The 18,844-nt window shown below is 42.3% G+C and overlaps 1 protein-coding gene and 1 long non-coding RNA gene across 2 annotated transcripts in view; both read right to left on the bottom strand.

Annotated features, from left to right (window-relative positions):
* Nucleotides 1-11,284, bottom strand: part of TMCC3 (transmembrane and coiled-coil domain family 3) — a 123,247-nt gene extending 111,963 nt beyond the window's left edge. Inside the window, exon 1 of the mRNA XM_059186532.1 lies at nucleotides 11,176-11,284. Within this exon, the coding sequence (XP_059042515.1) occupies nucleotides 11,176-11,277 (102 nt within the window). The 5' untranslated portion in view covers nucleotides 11,278-11,284. The remainder of the gene's footprint in view (nucleotides 1-11,175) is intronic.
* A 2,267-nt stretch (nucleotides 11,285-13,551) lies between these two features.
* LOC131839274 (uncharacterized) overlaps nucleotides 13,552-18,844 on the bottom strand; it is a 61,022-nt gene continuing 55,729 nt past the window's right edge. The window contains exon 3 of the long non-coding RNA XR_009356903.1: nucleotides 13,552-13,845. This is a non-coding gene — a long non-coding RNA (uncharacterized LOC131839274). The remainder of the gene's footprint in view (nucleotides 13,846-18,844) is intronic.

The raw sequence follows: 18,844 nt of genomic DNA on the forward strand, positions 1-18,844 counted from the left end.
GTTTAAGGATTTTTTTTTCCCCTCAAGTCTTCAGTCAAGATTGTGTGCAAGGAGAAGTTCATTTCAATAGAATTCCTGGAGAGAGGGTTGGGGATCAGCATGGGCTACAGAACCACTGAGCCATTTAGAAGCCCAGCAAGGATAGGGAGGTAGAGGGGCCCTTTGCCTGGAAAGCAGGGAAAAGCCCCACAGCTGTGCCCGCTAAAGCAGGTGGCTGACCTCCAGGACTAGCTCAGAAGCAACAGGGGGATGGGGGCTGAGAATTCCAGGGTAAACCGGAAGAGCAGAAGAGGGGACACATGGAGGGCACCCCCAGCAGGATGTGATCTCCGTGAATGAAGAAGGATGCCTCTCTTCGTTCTGTTCACCCTGTCCTCAGCACCTAGCTGTATGTGCAAGTTATGACTCATAGTAAATATTCGTGGAATGAATGAGGTAGAGAAACAGGGTACGACAAGAATTCTTTTAAGTAAAAAGGAAAGTTTTGGAATGCCTGAGTGGCTCAGATGGTTAAGCATTTGCCTTCGGCTCAGGTCATGATCTCGGGGTCCTGGGATCAAGTCCCGCATCAGGCTCCCTGCTCAGTGGAGAGCCTGCTTCTCCTTCTCCATCTGTCTCCCCCTGCTTGTGCTCTTTCACTCTCTCAAGTAAATAGATAAAATCTAAATAATAAAATAAAATGAAAAGGAAAGTTTTGAAAAAGTTTAAAACCTGCTGTTGTCATGTTTAATCTTACAAGAAAATATCTGTAATTCTATGGAAACCCCAGGTTGGTGTGGTATGGAGAATAAAACATGACACTCAAGCTTTTTTTTTCTTGTCATATATGACAAACCAAAAAAAAAGGGACTTCAGGCAAAACTAATGGGACCCAGTGTGAGCCAAATGTGACAGTAGGTAGAAGATGAAAAAACTAAGAGATAATGAGTACACAGGGGCCCTGGCTGGCCCAGTCAGAAGAGTGGAAAACTCCTGATCTCAGGGGTGTGAGTTTGAGCCCCACATTAGGTAGAGAGATTACTTTGAAAAGAAATGAGTACATAGGGCTATATCTCTGTGAATTATGCATGTGCACATAGAGATATACGGAGTTACAATTTACTTGCCTCATGTCAGACACTATTTTCTTAACTGAACTACAGTTGACATACAATGTTATATTACTTTCAAGCGTGTCAGACACTAATTCATCCAATACCACTAAGATGTTGCAGCATTGTTATTTCCACTTTGCAGATGCAGAAATTGAGGCTCTGAGAAGTTAAACAAAAATGACTGAATATAGGGAAACCTTGAAAATAAGATGATTCTTCCCTTACCCAAAGAGAAAATTAGTTCCATACACACACACACCCCACATCTTCTTTATTCATTCTATTGATGGATTTGTTTCTGGACTCTTCTGTTCCGTTGAACTATGTGTCTGTTTTCTGCTTGTACCATACTGTTTGATAACTAAAGCTTTGTAGTATAGTTTGAAATCTAGGAATGTAATTCCTCCAGATTTGTTCCCCACGCCTTGCTCTGGCCTGGAGTTACTTCAACCAGCAACGGCCAGATAGGAAAACTGCAGTTTTAGACCACAGATAAGATTTCATTTGCTGAATCTGAGTCAGAAACACAGACAGTGAATCTAAGGCTAAACCAATAACTATGAGAATAAACAGATCAAAGGAAGAAATGTAAGACCTAAAATATTTTTCTTCTAGGGAGGTGAATAATGTATTATCAGATATCTACTAAGACTTTTCTATTTGGTTCAATATACATATGTCAAGTCTCTTCATCATCTCTTAAGCTAAACTAACAGTTTTCTGGAATCTTCACTATGTCAATCTTGTTTCCTTAGTATAAAGACACGTGAATACAAACATAGCCTCTTTCCCCACCATGTTGTTTAAATGGCTGCATATTATCACAGCATATTTACCCATTCTCAGAATTGAACACTGGATTATTTCCAAATGCTCAGTGTTAAAAAGGGCACTGAAATGAACACCCTTGAGGATAAACCTGTGGGTATGTGGATATGTTCTTAATGATTTCCATAGGATATTGCTATGTCAAAAGTGTTAGAGGTCAAAACCTTATGCATAAGATTTTTTTTAAGGACTAAAAAAAAAAAAAAAAAGTTCCCACCATGGGGCTCAAACTCATCACCCCAAGATCAAGAGTTGCATGCTGTATGGACTGAGTCAGCCAGGTGCCCTCCTGAAGGTTTTTCTTAACCCACACTGACAAACTCTCCAGAGCGATGGTATTTACGCATACTCCATAGTCAGGTAAGTGTTTCGTTATGTCATCCTGTATTATCACTGCTACATTTGTCAGGATTTGGCCTTAACACTCAATACACTTTCTAAAAGAAGCAAACAGTTTTACTGAGGTAGAATATATAGGAAGCCAAGTAGGTATAGTCCATAATCTAAAGTACACAATCTGAACAGTTTTATAAAGGTACATCTCTGTAACACCATCCATACTAAAATAAAGAAATTTCCAACTCCCATGGCACCTGGGTACCTCAGTAAGTTGAGCATCTGACTCATGGTTTTGGCTCATGTCATGATCTCAGGGTTGTAGGACCGAACCCCACATTGGTCTCTGCGTTCAGTGTGGCGTCTGCTTGAGATTCTTGCTCCCTCTATCTGCCCCTCCCACTTTTGCTCTCTCTTAAATAAATAATCTTTAAAACAACAAAAATAGGGGTGCTTGGGTGGCTCAGTGGGTTAAGCCTCTGCCTTCAGCTCAGGTCATGATCTTAGGGACCTAGGATCAAGCCCCGCATCGGACTTTCTGCTCAGCAGGGAGCCTGCTTCCCTCTCTCTCTCTGCCTGCCTCTCTACCTACTGGTGATCTCTGTCTGTTAAATAAATAAATAATATCTTTTAAAAAAATAAATAAACAAAACAAAAAAAAACTCATATTCAACTCCCCAGGTTTCATTATGAGTCTTCTAAATCATTACTTGCCACCCCCATCCCAGCATAAAAAGCATAATCTTTTTTTTTTTTTTAAACTTCTATCACCGTAATTTCAGTTTACCTATCCCTGAACTTCATACAGGCACTCTTTTTGTGTCTGGCTTCTTTTACTCAACATAATATCTTTGAGATTCAACCACCGTTTTGCATGTGTCATTAGCTCACTATTTTTTTTTTTTTTATTATTTACTTCAGAGAGAGAGTACATGAGTAGTGTGGGGTGGGAGTAGTCAGAGAGAGAGACCAGCAGACTCCGTGCCAAGGGCAGAGCCCAGTGTGGGGCTTGATCCCACCACCCGGAGATGATGATTCCAGCTGAAACCAAGAATCGGTCACTCAATCGAAACGCCACCCAGGTGTCCCTAGCTCATTATTTTAATAATTAGGTTCATTGTTTTTATTGCTGTGAAGTATTTCCCTGTATGAATGAACCACAACTTATTTTATCCATTTTCTTGTCAATGCCTCTTTGGGTTATTAGTTAGGAGCTTTTAGGAGTAAGAGTGCTATAAATACTCTTCTGTGTGTCTTTTTGGTAGATACATGTAAATACTCATTTCTCTAATGCTGTTTGTGGGACAGGTATTTGTATGGCTTTAGTGGGAACTGCCAGTTACTCAAAATCACTGACCTACTTTACAATCTCAAGAGTAAAGTGTGAGTTCCACTTATATAAATATAAATATATTTACCAATATATTGTCTAAACCTTTAAGTACTTGGTAGATATGTCATATAAGATATGAGTCCTTACATGTTCAATTTATATGTCAGCAATTTATCCTGAGCTTCATCTATAGGACACAGAGCACAATAACAAAGGAGGACAGTTGATTGAAATGGTTAATTCTTGGTAGAATGTGTCCCAATTATTATCCTGGTCATTATGTTTGAGACCATGTAACATGCAAAAAAGATCAGAGAAAAATCCCTATGATCTTTCAAGTCAAGCTATTTGCCTCCAAGATGGACAATCCACAATGCCACAGAGTCAGCAATTAAAGTCAAGGGCACTTTGGGGGCCCCTGGCTGGCTCAGCTGGTAGAGTATGTGACTCGTGATCTCTTGGTTGTGAATTTGAGCCCCAGGCTGGGTACAGAGATTATTAAAATCTTTTTAAAAAAAAGTCAAGGGCACTTATCTCAAATCTAAATAACTTAAGAGATTCATATCTAATTGCTAATGTGTATTATACTCATAATAAAACTTCTCATCTCCATGAGAAATCTCAAAAGATGTACAGACTAATAGAAGCCACATCTGTCTCTGAGGATATATTATTATGTTTATTTTATGTAAGTACACTGAACTTTTTAAGAGGTATGGCTAATGCAATAGTGAATTAGCCTCAAAAGCTATGTCAAGTGCCAACTCCAATTCTTTGTCCCCGGTATAAAAACTAATATGTAACTGTCTACCTGCCGAATCTACCATCGGTTCCACAGCTGGAGCCAGGGCTGTTTAAATCTGCACAGCGACCAAGAAGTGTGATCTCGGTGTGCAATGCAGGTGTCTCGCCATTTCCCAGTCATGGGATCACAGCAGGGGATCACAGCAGCACTGGTTATCTTCCACCTGTCCATCAGGATGGCTCTGCCTTCTCTGGGAACCCGTAGACATACCCGTAGAGACATCTAGGGGCCTCCAACTGGGCTCACCTCTGGAGAGCTCTGGCAGGGGGTAGGGAGGAAGGAGTGAGTCTGAGTATTCATCTTGTTTTCCTTGTCCATGTCTCACCGTGGGCCGGCTGCATCCTTTAACCAAATATCACAGGTCTGGTCAGGCAACCCCCTCCACATGGCCTCCTATCCCTGGGTTCTGGTAACCCCTCCCTCCCTCTTCAGGCCTAGGGCTGGAGGGGGCACGTCTGCTACCAGCCTGAGGAGAGCCCTGCTCTATCTCCCACATTTTCTCTCCTCTTTTGTGAGGAGTTTCTTTATAATTTTTTTTAACTCACTAAGCCACCCAAGCGCCCCCCCCCCCAACCTTTTTTAAAGCAGGCTCCATGCCCAGTGTGGAGCCCAACACAGGGGTCGAACTCACAACCCTGAGATCAAGACCTTAACTGAAATCAAGAGTCAGAGGCTTAATCAACTGAGCCACCCAGGGGCCCCAAGGAATTTCTTTCTTAATTCTCTCTAATTATTGGGTTTGTGTGTATCATGCTGTTTCTGTTTGGACTTTAACAGATATTGTAGTTTTGTCAAAGGAACAAGGTAAAGCCTCACAATAGAGGGAAAGAAAAACATCATGAGAAACATCCTAGGGATATACCTAATCTTAGGAGGCCTGGAAGACGAAAGAGGAATACATGGGCTTTCATTCCCAGACAGATTACCTATAAAGAGCTGATGGTCTCCTCTACATCTGCTGCGGTGCAAACGGACTTCATATATGAGGTTCACATGTAGTGAACACCTGTTATCTGCAAGGCCTGATGTAGGGATCTTTGTATACGTGCTGTCATCACGTGCTGTGTAACCCTGAGCAGACTCGTAACCGCTCTTCAGCCCAGCTTTTTACCTACAAAATGGGAATAATAATAGGACCTACCTTGTGTTATTGAGAGAATTAAATAAGAAAATCCATGTTAAAGTGCCTAAGACAGGACATAATATATGTTTAGTAAATGTTAGTTACTAATAAAAATGATATTAATTATAATGATAGCTATAAGAATAATTAACCCTTGGGGTGCCTGGGTGGTTCAGTCAGTTAAGTGTCCAACTCTTGGTTTCAGCTCAGGCCATGATCTCAGGATTGTGAGCTGGAGCCCTGCAGAGGGCTGGGTACTCAGCAGGGAGTCGGAGTCTGCTTAAAGATTCTCTCCCTCTGCTCCTCCCCCTCTCACAGGTGTGTGTGTGTGCGCGCACATGCACATGTGAGTGTACATGCTCCCATAAATAAATTCTTAAAAAAGAATAATTAACCCTTGTAATAATCTTCCAAGTAGATTCCATTTTAAAAAGATGAAAACAACTGAGGCCTCATGAGCTATGTCACAAAGACGAGGCAGAAGGGAAATCAGCTCCTGATAGCAAGAACAGAAAAGACTACGGTGATCATCTGATGGTGCTTTCTGTATAAGTGAAAATTCTTCTGTGAGCCATAATTACCAAAAGACAACTAACCCGTTGGTCAAGTGAAACGTAAATACACACATGTGTATGCATACACACCACACACACATACATACACACATACTCAAAACCAAAATAGAAACCATGATATCTTTTAACTAAGTACCCTTTTTTTTTTTGAGTCCTTGATTAAGAAAATACCCTATGCTTACTGAATTTGACTACTGAGCACACTTGCACAAGGAGGTTTGGTTGATGCCTTCTAAAATATTCTAAAATATTCTGTGAAGAGCTGTGGCACCACACATCTTAGATCCTTAACTGAGGATGAAATCATCCTTGGGGAGTTACAGGGAGTCTGTAATTTTACGACCAACTAAGACAGAAAAAACGCTTATGTAAAAAGTAATGCCATTCTTTAAAATTGATCGACATCTTCTCGTTGTTCAATACAACATTTAATTACCCCTAAAGAAGTTGGACTACTTCCCTGTTTCACAGACTATACATCACATAACATTAAGGATCTTAAAATCTCTTGCCACTTTACAGATGCCTTATTTCTATTAAATGCCAATAATAAAACATTTAAGAATCTTCCTCTATCCTTTTTAAAATAGAAGTAAGTTAATTTTTTTAAGGGAAAGAAATTGGGGTGCCTGGGTGGCTTGGTCTGTTCCGCATCCAACTCTTTTTTTTTTTTTTTTAATTTTATTTATTTATTTGACAGAGAGAGAGATCAAGATCACAAGTAGGCAGAGAGGCAGGCAGAAAGAGAGAGGGAAACAGGCTCCCCGCTGAGCAGGGAGCCCGATGTGGGACTCGATCCCAGGACCCTGAGATCATGACCTGAGCCAAAGGCAGCAGCTTAACCCACTGAGCCACCCAGGCGCCCTCTGCATCCAACTCTTGATTGGAGCTTAGGTCATGATCTCGGGGTCATGTTACCGAGGCCTGGGTCGGGCTCTGAGCTCAGCACAGAGTCTGCTTATCTCTCTCCCTCTGCTCTTCCCCTCTGCTCACATGTACACTCTCCCTCTTGCTCACTCTCTCTCAAATAAAATAAATATAATCTTTAAAAAAAAAAAAAGAAAGGAAAAAAATCAGTCTGGATCCCGTCTGACACCAGATCTGTTTCTAGCCTACCAGCAGCAGGTTACACTGCCCTTCAGTTGCCTGTCCTGGGCCAGGATTCACAACCCACCTAAGATCCACCACGTATGTGGCCGTCTGCTCTCACACTCCTCTTCTCCCCAGCTGAATGACAGAAGAGAGTCCTCGTTCTAGCAGATTCTCAGAAGGCCTCCTAACCTGCTACCTCAAGCAGCCAGTAACAGTCAGGAGGAGTAGACCTGTGAGGTGAAACTCATTTGCCAGCCCTGCAGAAAAGCATTACTTCTGATAAACAGGACAAAATCAGACTTAACGAAAAATGTGTGCTGCATAGATTAGGAACCGTGCTTGGTTCACTCCTAGTCTTCAGGGCCTAGGAAAATGCCCGGGACCTAGGAAGCACTCAGTAAATATGTGTGGGGGGAAGGGAAAGAGAAAGGGAAGGAAAGTAAAGGAAGGAAAGAGAGAGCGCAAGCAGGCAAGCAAGCCCCGATCTACAGGGCTAGTGCCACGCCTTCAGGAAAAAGATAAAAAGAATGTAAAGCAAAGTAGCCCAAGATAGGTACCCTTTCTGGGTAAAATGAGAAAAGAGAGTAGTCTGAATTGGTCTGAGTAACACAGCATTTAAAAAGAAATATGCTTGCCAGCATCTATATCCAGGTAGATATTCTAATGGACGTCCTTCAATAAGCAGATGAAAATATTTATAATATGTAATATTTATAATTAGTAACACCATTTGCCTCACACTTTATAATTTAAGTTAATACATAAATATCTTCTTGGGACACTTGGGTGGCTCAGTTGGTTAAGCATCTGACTTTAGCTCAGGTTATGATCTCGGGGTCCTGGGATCGAGCCCCGCATGCATAGGGCTCCCTGCTCTGTGGGGGGCCTGCTTCTCTGTCTCCCTCTGCTTGTGCCCCTCCCCCCACTCCTGTGCACATGCAAGTGCACCCTCTCTCTCAAATAAATAATCTTCACAAATAAACAAACAAACCTCTTCTTTTTCGAGTGAGCAAATAGGACTTTCAACCCAAATTCTGAGTGGGTGAGTCTGAATGAACGAGATCTTAAAGTATTTGAACCTGAGCCCCAAGAGATCACATGTCCCCTTCTCACTGAAACCTGGTAGAACCCTTGTATACAGACTTTTTTTTTCCTTTGATTCTAACACAGACATATCTTTAATTTTCTCTTTGTAAAACTCATATACTTTTTTTTTTTAAGATTTTATTTATTTATTTGACAGAGAGAGATCACAAGTAGGTAGAGAGAGAGAGAGAGGAGGGAGCAGGCTCCCTGCTGAGCAGACAGCCCGATGCGGGACTCGATCCCAGGACCCTGAGACCATGACCTGAGCCGAAGGCAGCGGTTTAACCCACTGAGCCACCCAGGCGCCCCTCATATACTTGTTTTAAACAATACTTGTTCTAAACAGTTCCAAAAACAGAAGTCCAGAAAGTAGAGGGTGTGGAGTCCCTGGCTGGCTCAGTCAGAAGAGCATGGAACTCTTGATCTTGTGGTTGAGTTCAAGCCCCATGTTAGGTACAGAGATTACTTAAATAAATAAATAAAATAAAATAAAGAAAAGAAAAAAAGTAGATGGCGGGAAGCAAGCCATTTCCTCTCCCCCAATCATTCAACTTCTTTCCCCACCCAAATGACAACAGGGTGAGCACACTATGGCCTGCAGGCAGATCTGGCCTGTTGCTTGTTTTTGTATAGCCTGGGAGCTAAAAATGGTTTTTGTATTTTTAAATGGTTTAAAAAAAAATCAAAAGAAAAATATTTTGCGGCATGTGAAAATTACTTAAAATTCAGTTTTCCGTGTCCATAAATAAAGTTTTATTAGCGCATGGCCCTGTCCATTTGTTTATACATTGTCTTGGCTGTGTTCTCATCAGAGCTGCAGACTAAGTAACAACCCTGCTCTAACAGTGTAGATCCTGTCAACCTTTCTGAAAAATCCCTCAAACTCACTACCTTTTATCCAGCCATTAATGTATCAAACAAATTATTTGACATAATACCACCTGTTTGTCAACCTGCTTTTTTTATTCAGGTACATACTGTGGCCACCTTAAGTTTTCCTAAACCCATCAACCTTCTAATAGGTATCTCCCCAACAGCCATAACCCTATTAAGATTCTCAAAGGCATTTTACCACCAGCCATGCAGTCAAGGGCATTTCTCCCCCTCCTTGGCTTATCTTCTAGAGAACACGAGCACATCTGCACAGATTGGAAAGGACTCAGGAGCAAGGGGAACGATAATCCCATGATTTCCCTTCGCAGTAAACACACCACCCTAGTCATCAATCACTCGACTTGGTCTGTCAGGCCTGGTGGAACACACCCTATGTAATTGTGCCCTCTTGTTGGGAAAATATTTGCCAAGCAAATGTCTTGAGTGAGTGGGGATCCCCTGCCCCCCTAAAATGTTAGATGTTCTTCTTCTGCCCTTTTAGCTAATGTGAAAAACCAACTCTAGACTGTGCAGCTCTTGTACCTAATTCCCAGTGACTCACAGATTCATACGCAGTCTGATTTTACATTGATGCAGCTTCTGTAATTATTCTGATAGCATTTTGTTGACATTCTACCAGCAAATGTGTTTTTTCTTAGAAGACTCCAAGTTAGTCAGTCAATGCACGCTAATGTGGGTGGTCTTTGGTATTTGCTTTAGTGAGGACAGAAGAAAAAACATTCTTAACTATGCAAAAATAGTTTCTGGGACTGATTTTTGGGGCTGGACTGAATTTAGAGTTCTGTTTTTCCTAATGGAGACTTCCTGTGCTACACTAATATTAATATTAAAGGACAAGAAACTTTTTGAGCTCACATTTAACCTGCCTTCTAGTGCTTGAGCAAAGCTGACATGTGTTCCTGTTACCTATGGCTGCATAACATAGCATCCCCCAATTTAGCGGCTTCAGCAGTGAAAGCTGTTTCTTTTCTTTGTGAAATCTGCAATTTGGGCAGGGCTCAGTGGAGACAGCTCATCTCTGCTCCACACGGCACTAACTGGGGTTCATTCAGCTGAAGCGGGAGGACCCACCCACAAAGCCAGCTCACTCACATGGCTGGAAAGCTGCTGCTGGGAGCTCAGCGGGAACTGCCGGCCAACATACTTATTTCCTTTCCCTACGGACCTCCCGAAAGGGCTCCTTGGGCTTCCTCACATCATGGCAGTTGGATTGGAAGAGTCAGTGGTCAAGGAAAGCGTGGCAGATGCTGTAAGTCTCACTACAGTTCACCTGTCTGTCACACAGTGTCATTTTCATGGCACTCTACTAATTAAGCAGATCCTCAAAGTTGGCTCAAGTTCCAAAGGAGGGGAATCGGAGCCCACATCTCGATAGGAGGAGCTGTAAAAAATTTATGGCCATCTTTAATCTACAAGAGTACATAAAAGAAATCATGTAAACACGTCTCTGAAATTCATGGGTTGGATACTGAAGTGGCAGCACAGAGAAGCCAAGAATAGAATTAGAGAGCCTCATGGCTGTGCAAACTCTCCTGGGATGAAGTGAGCATAGGCTTTCCGGGTGTGATCTGAGTTTGGTCACGGACCAGCTGTATGACCACAGACAAACTGCTTGACCTTTTCAGGTCTGAACAGCCTCATCTACAAAGAACAGAAGATAATGATGTCTACGGCATAAGGTCTGTCTGGGGAAATCAAGATTCTGCTTTTTAATCAATTAGAAAACTTAAAAAAAAAAAAAAGATGAACAACATGCATAGAAAAATACAAAAATAGTAAGTACTCTGTGAATTTTCACAAACTAAATACATTCATCTGATCGCCACCTAGACCAAGAAATGGAACACAGCCAAGCTTGGGAAAAAATCAGGGAGCGGCAGGGTCTTTGCTCCCACTAATGGAGAAAGGAACTCTTAGCTCTTGCCAGCGGGTGCCACATAGGGATACGCGTGGCGTGGCAGGCCGAATAAAACATGGCCAAGGGCCAGACTTAGTCCAGAAGCTCCTACCTGGGAACTTTGCAGGAAAGTCTGGAACAGTGGTAAGTGATGGGAAGATGCGAGGGGGCAGAAGTCCACTAAGAAGATGTCAGCCGATGAGGGGGTCAACATTTTAGGTGTAGCCAAGCATGGCGGGGATAATGGGAATGGAATGAACTCAAGGTTCCAGAAGGAACCTTGGCTTGAAGCTGTCCTCATAGAGGAAGAAGGTTTCCTGATTCTCGGGAAGACTCAGAGGCAAACTTGCCACAAAGCCAAGAGCTCACCCTTCACACGTGCCACCGATTTTAGTCACCAAACATCTTGAGGAGCTCCACACTCCATGACCAACTGCCCTCAATCTTTCACCCTCACACAGCGATCAGAGGGAGTCTTTAACTTTCTCTCCTTTCTTCTCTGTCTTACCTTGCTTTTTTTATTTTTTTTTTTTTTTAAGATTTTATTTATTTGACAGAGAGAAATCACAAGTAGGCAGAGAGGCAGGCAGAGAGAGATAGGGGAGGAAGCAGGCTCCCTGCGGAGCAGAGAGCCCGACATGGGGCTCGATCCCAGGATCCTGGGATCATGACCTGAGCTGAAGGCAGAGGCTTTAACCCACTGAGCCACCCAGGCGCCCCTTACCTTGCTTTTTTATATATTGCCCTTCTCTGCGGAATTCCTACAGTTCTCTCCCTCTTTTGAAATGTCTCACAGCACACATCCTGTTGTAAGAGTTGGGCACTTCAAACCCTTTTTCGGAAAGAGACAGATAGAGTTAGGGAAAAGAAAACAAAGTCCTGCTCACTCTGTCTCTGAAGTTGGGGGCTTCTGGTAGATCTCTTCAGATAATGCCAAGCCCTCCCTACCCCCGCTATGGCGCAGGGTTTAAGCCTGGGCTGATGAAGGAGGATGAAGGACGTAGGAGGAGGGAAATCTGGACCCAACAGCAACTGACTGTGGAAGTGGCAGGTCCAGGGATCCACGGGATGCAGGAGCATGAAGAGCCTGGATTTACTCAGAAATACTGAGACCAAACTACCACCTGAACATTATATTCGTGTCCGCAGCATACTAAAGGAGTGAAGCTTAGTGCCTGGCAAAGAGCAGGGGAGCTGCGGACCTTCCTCCCTCTCCGCACCCCACTTCCGCTCTCCTCTGACTCTGTCAGGCTCTGAATGGTTACATGAAGCTGCACTGAACGTAGGAATCCTGTCCTGCTCAGCTCTTTTTCTCAAGCTCTTCAACGCCCTGACTGATCTCAGTGGCACTGCCACGCTGGTTTTCTGTTGGCCTGGGAAAGAAGGTGATTGGGAATCACTTCATTCACGTGTTAAGGGCACAGTCTCTCATTCAGGGATACTGGGTGTTTTGTTATAAATCATCACCACCTTGCCAACCGCTGGTTTGTTCACGTGTGTCTACACGTTTTTATGCCCAGCACACATTCTACTGGGACATCTGGGTACTTTAAGTACACTTGGAAAGAGGCAAGGCATAAATTAATAAAATCAAAGTGAAGAAAGAGATTTTTTTTTTCTCCTGAAATCTCATTTTTTTCACCCGGTTTCCTCCTATAGAGTGCTTCTCATCAAACACTGTCTTGAGAATTTTCACTATTGTAGCATAAAATAAAACTAAAAAGTAACTATTTATGGGCTTCTCGTTGGTTAAGAGAGTACTAGAATCTTCACACTGAGAATAAAAACCTGTACTCGATAGTTTAGGAGGAGCTGTGACTTTTATTTCAGAAAGTCAGGATTATTTAGAAGGAGAGTATGAGTGATGACGGGAACATGTTTTAGGTTCTACAAATAGTAGTAACTTACGAGATAAAGATAGTTTATGCCACTCAGAATTTGGCATGGAGAGTCTACATTTTGGTTTAGACTTTAAAATATTTTTATTTGCATCTACATTCTAAAGGCATTTAAGTGTTAGTGTGTTATTCGAGAAACCCAAATGCACACATATATTTTTATGTAAAAGGGACTATAAATTCATTTTGAAATGTGTTTCTTCAGAAACTTAATAATGCGAGTCTTTATATTATAATAGCTGTATCTACAATGTTAAAATTATTAACTCTACGGTTAGATATTATATCCAGTGTTTCACTATTTTGGATGATCATAATTCACAGGTATCTTTACATGCCTGTTCCAGGATTTCCTTAGGACAGCCTCTCTTAGAAGTGGAATATACTGGAACCAAGAATATAAATATTTGAAAGTCTGGAATGTAGACTTCAAACTTTTCTCCTGAAAGATCACATCAACTCACATTTCCACCAGAGTGCTCTTCCCCATACCCTTGCCAGCACAGGAATCTCCCATTTCTTCACTGTCTTTATCATCTCATTGGCACATATATAATTTTTTAAATTTTATTTTTTAAGTCATCTCCACACCCGATGTGGGGCTCGAACTTACAACCCCAAGGTCAGGAGTCACCAGCGCCACCAACTGAGCCAGCCAGACACCCCTCATTGGCATGTATTTTTAATTACATATCTTTGCTTATTTGTGAGGCTTATTTTTCTCCTACATTTTCTGCCACCAGAATTTCTTCGGTTGGGAGCTGCCTACTGAGGGCCCACGGCAGGTACAGGGTCTGGGCCATGGTTTTACCAGACACATCGTTAATGTGCAGCAGACATCACAGGCCCCCAAAGGCCTCTATGCACTTCTGAAACAACTCTGGCTGTAAAAGATAAATAGGGCGAGACAGAAAAAGGAATGATTGGAACAAAGCTCTTAACTTCTTGTCTGAAGTAAACAAAACATGCTCTCCAGTGCGGGTCAACACAATGAGCACTTCTTGCTCCAGAAAAAGGGCTGCTCCCAGCTGCTAAGTCACTTAAATAAATAATGTTCCACTTGGCAGCATGACTTTAATTCCTCTCGCAAATAAAAGAGGCTTCTAGCTACTCCAGGCTTGAGCAACACGTTAATGACAACAGGTTGAATATATCCACATGCAGACATGTATCTCTGAGCGGGAGTCTGGCCTCTTACAGCAAGTCCAATAACTACTTTATTATTCTTTATTATTTAATCCAGTTAATCTTTCTTTCTTAAATTGGGGCTTAAATGTCAAACACAGCTAGGCTGAAGATCCTTTTAAACAAAACTTCTGAAATCCAAAAACCCTTTCCAAATATGTTGTCACTTCAAGTGGTAAACAGTATCTCAAATTCAAGGTCGTGTCCCTGGTCCTCCAAGTTCTCTCTCCTTTTTCTGATTTTTCTCCTGTGTTTATTATTTCTGCCCAATAGTATGACCATCTTCCCTGGTCGCAGACTGGAGACTTGGAGACGATCTTTATTTCTCCTTCTCCCCTGCTCTCTGCACCTAATCAACCACCAAAGTGTGGCGATTTCTCCTAGGGTATACATACATGTCAGCTTTTCATCTCAGAAGAGTTTTTTATTTACAGCAAAATTGCAAGATTGTGCAGGGTTGCCGTACCCTGGCAACCCAGATCCCCCTAACATTTTATGTGTGTTTCCCCACATTTTCCTTGTTTTGGATAACCTGCACAATTTTGACGAATGTTGGTCAGGTATTTTGGAGACTGTCCCTCACTGTGTGTTTGTCTGATATTTTTCTTACGTTCAGGCTGAGGTAATGGACAGCCACGTCAAGCGCCACTGTCATCACGAATCAGGGGTACATGCTTCCACCATGACTTGCCACCGATGGTAACCCTAATCACCTTTCTGAGGTAACGTTTGCCAGGCTTCTCCATTCTAAAGTTACTCCCCCACCCCTTTCCATACCCATTTTGCAAATGAGGAAATGGAGGTCAGTCATTAAATGACTGTCAGGGCTTAAAACATAAAACTGAAATTGGAATGTAAGGCTTCTCACTCCTAGTTCGGCATTTCCTCCTCGGCCCCAGGGGCTGGCAAACTACCACGGTCTGTGGGCTAGATCGAACCTACTGCCTGTGCTTATAAGGCCCACAAGCTGAGCATGGTTTTTCTGTTTTCAAATGGTTAAAAAAAAAAAAAAATCAAAAGAGTAATATTGGGACGCCTGGGTGGCTCAGTTGGTTAAGCAGCTGCCTTCGGCTCAGGTCATGATCCCAGCGTCCTGGGATCGAGTCCCGCATCGGGCTCCTTGCTCGGCAGGGAGCCTGCTTCTCCCTCTGCCTCTGTCTGCCTGTGCTCACTCGCTCACTCTCCCTCTATGCCTGACAAATAAATAAATAAAATCTTTAAAAAAAAAAAAAAAAAAAAAAAAGAGTAATATTTAGGACACGTAAAACTAACCTGAGATTCAAATTTCAAGCAGTGATTATGCTCCTTGCTCATGGATTGCCTATAGCCGCTTTCACGACACAATGGCCAAGTTCAGTAGTTGCGGTAGACTGTGTCGCCCAGGAAGCTTAAAATATATTATTATCTGGCCCTTTACAGAAAACTCTGGCTAACCCTGTATGATACCATGGTGCTTACTAGCCACCAAGCAGCCTCATTTTTTTGGTCACAGGATGGAGAAAAGAAGCAGCCCTTCTGTTAAGTGCAAAATTTACAAAGTATGAAACCAGACCCTCTAAAATGTTTCTTTAGGGGCCCAGGTTTGAGGTTTGCTGTGCCTTCACACTTAGTGAATAAATCACGTATGTGGAATGGAGGGGTCGTGGGTGGAAGAAAGATGCCGAGGTGGGGGACACAGATCAGAGGGAGACAGAGAAACACGTATTAGCCTGGACATCAGAACTGGATACTGGAAGAAAGACTCCCTCAATTAACAGAGGATACATAAAATTTCTGCAAAGAACCAAAATTCTGTCCCCCGGGAGACTCAGTCACAGAACAGGGGTCTTTAAACACAAGAGTGAGATCCTCTCCTTACATGTACTGCAAAGAAAGCCTTTCTCAGAAACTTTCCCCTCATGCTTCCAAGGCTCAGCTGCCCCAGCATGATCCCGAGAAGGCCCCTCCCAGCCCGCTCCCTCCTGCACAGCGGGACCCCTATCATTCCTATCCACAAACGACAAAGCTGGCTCCTCGCCCAACTCCAAGATTGTTCTCTACTTCTAACTCTAGGAAATGACAGAGATGTCTCATGATAACTGTATTCTGGGGTGTTATTTTAAGTATCTTTTTTTAATTGTATATATAATAGAGAAATTTTTTTTCCCTGAGCTTCTATGAATAGTCATTTTTCTCTTTCTGAATTCATATCAAATGCCAATGAAACTTCTTAGGAGGCCCCTCCTTTCAAAGAATGTTTTGCAAAGCAGATAAGAAGCTGGCACTCAGGGGCGCCTGGGTGATTCAGTCAGTTAAGGGTCTGCCTTCAGCTCAGGTCATGATCCCAGGGTCCTGGGCCTGAGCCCCACGCTGGGTTCCCTGCTCGTAGGGAACCTGCTTCTCCCTCTTCTCCCTGCTTGTGTTTTCTCCCCCTCTCTCTCAAGTCAATGAATAAAATCTGAAACAAAGAAAGACAGACAGACAAACTGGTGGTCATCAAGAATCAGGAAAATGAGATCATCTTTGGAGAGGAAAATGCAACTGTCACAAAAAGATAAAGGGCAAAGGGCATGCCATTTGAGAAAATTTCATGAAAGGAGAAAATAAGCACAATAGCTGACCTAGACAATTTCAAGGTTAAGGACAGTGCTGAGGCTCTGTAACCACGCTGACCTAAAGAACTCTATGGTTGTTTAACAATTTATACTTTCATAAATGTGTTTATCATATCATATCATATCATCTGTGAGGTTCAGAACTAGCCTTGTTTTTCAAGTAAAGCCCAGAGAAATCAGATGGATCATTTTAGATACCTCCATGAGGTCAGAACTCATCACTCTTTACCCAGAACCTACCCTCAGGACTTAGAACACAGCAAGCGTTCAATAAAGAGTTGCTAGAAAAATGACATTCAGCCAGTTAGCGAAGCCCAGAATCTTCCCTGTCCTGCTATTTGCCTTGGTAACAAATAAAGATGACCCCTTGCTGTCATAAATGACCTTCTCCCTTCTATCCCACCTTCAAAGTGGAAGGTGCTAATGCATGACTTGCCAGTTTGGGCATCATCTAAGGGCAACTCTGGCACTCAGTCAGTCAGTTACAGATTCAGAGAACCAAGACTGAACACCCCCTTTCTTGGGTATTTTAAGTTAATTACACTTTAGGGGTTGGATTATATTAATCTCAAAAGGCGAATGTGGACATCACATTATTTATAGAGGATCAGTATTTATAAAGGAGATGCTACCTTTTAATACTTAAAGTCTTAAAGTTGTTTTCCAAGCTCACAGATGGGACTGGCTTTACGTAACATTATAGCAATAATAAAGGGTAAGATGAGAATTCTGAAGAATTCTTTAGACTAGCATTCTGGTAAATGCCTTATCTGTGTAATGAAAGAGAGTGAGGATGCACCAAAAAAAAAAAAAAGAAGAAGAAGAAGAAGAAGAAGAAGAAAAATCCAGCTGTATGTTATTTTCTGATGAAAGCAGCCGAACTCTCAATCACAGTGTATTTTGTTCAATCGATTCATTAACCCATATTTGCATAATGACACAAATGTTTTGAGGCTAGAACTTCCCTTAACAGGAGGCATGGTTAAAAGCAAATGCCACCACAAAGCTGCACAAAGCATGGAGATACCAAGTGGGCAGTGTCATGGGTTTGCTAAGCCCCTTTTATTTTTTATGTTTTTTAAGATTTTATTTATTTACTTGACAGACAGAGATCACAAGTAGGCAGAGAGACATAGAGACAGAGAGAGGGAAGCAGGTTTCCTGTGGAGCAGAGACCTGATGTGGGACCCTGGGACCATGACCTGAGCCAAAGGCAGAGGCTTAACCCACTGAGCCACCCAGGCACCCCTGCTGAGCCTGTTTTAGAAATCACTCTTCCCCTTCCAATCTCTGAAAGGAACAGGGACTTTCTGGTAATGCCATTTTAGGGACATATTGGGGATAACAAGGCATGAAATTGCTTTGCAAAAGAAATCATTTTTCTGATTCAGAAGTGGGGCTGAGGGGTGGGAGTGAGGGTCTATTTAATACCTGACCTGAATTAGGGCAAAGAAAATATTTAGCGCTATTCAAGGTAGCCCAGGACTGAAATACTGGTTCTGAGAGCTGATGAGAAAAGTATTTATTTAAAAGAAAACCTAAAGAGTAGAGAGATTGCTTTTGTTATTTCCAAGAAAATAGTATATTGTCCTCAGAATTTGGTAGCAGGCCACGCAGCTATGATGGGATAACTAAATACATAAAGCCTTCGTGTCTGCCAGGGCAAATTGGTTCCTTGGGCAAAGCAGTAATAAGTCACTGGCTTGATGGTGAAAGCAGCAGCAGGCTTTTTTTTTTCTAAGACAACAGAGAGCTTGTAGTCCCCAGAGGGAAAAGTTATTTTCCTGCCAATATTGGTCAAAAGTGCAATTCTTTAGGAACAATTCAGCAAAGGCTTCCTCCCCCCACTCCACCAAGCCAAGCAATAGAAATGTACTTCCAAACTGAATGAATGTTTTAACAATACTTTTTTTTTTTTTTGATAAATGCAATCAAAGAGGGGGCTTCTCTTTGTTTCATGAAATGGAGACAAACTGAAATCGATTGCTTGTGGGGATTTTGTTGGTTTCACATTCTTCTGTGTATGCTATGAAATCTCAAAATCATTAGAATACAAGGAACCTGGAGAGGTCACTGACGGGCACTGATCACTGCTCATGGATAT

The sequence above is a fragment of the Mustela lutreola genome, chromosome 8 (assembly GCF_030435805.1).
Source record: "Mustela lutreola isolate mMusLut2 chromosome 8, mMusLut2.pri, whole genome shotgun sequence".
NCBI classification, from domain to species: Eukaryota; Metazoa; Chordata; class Mammalia; order Carnivora; family Mustelidae; genus Mustela; species Mustela lutreola.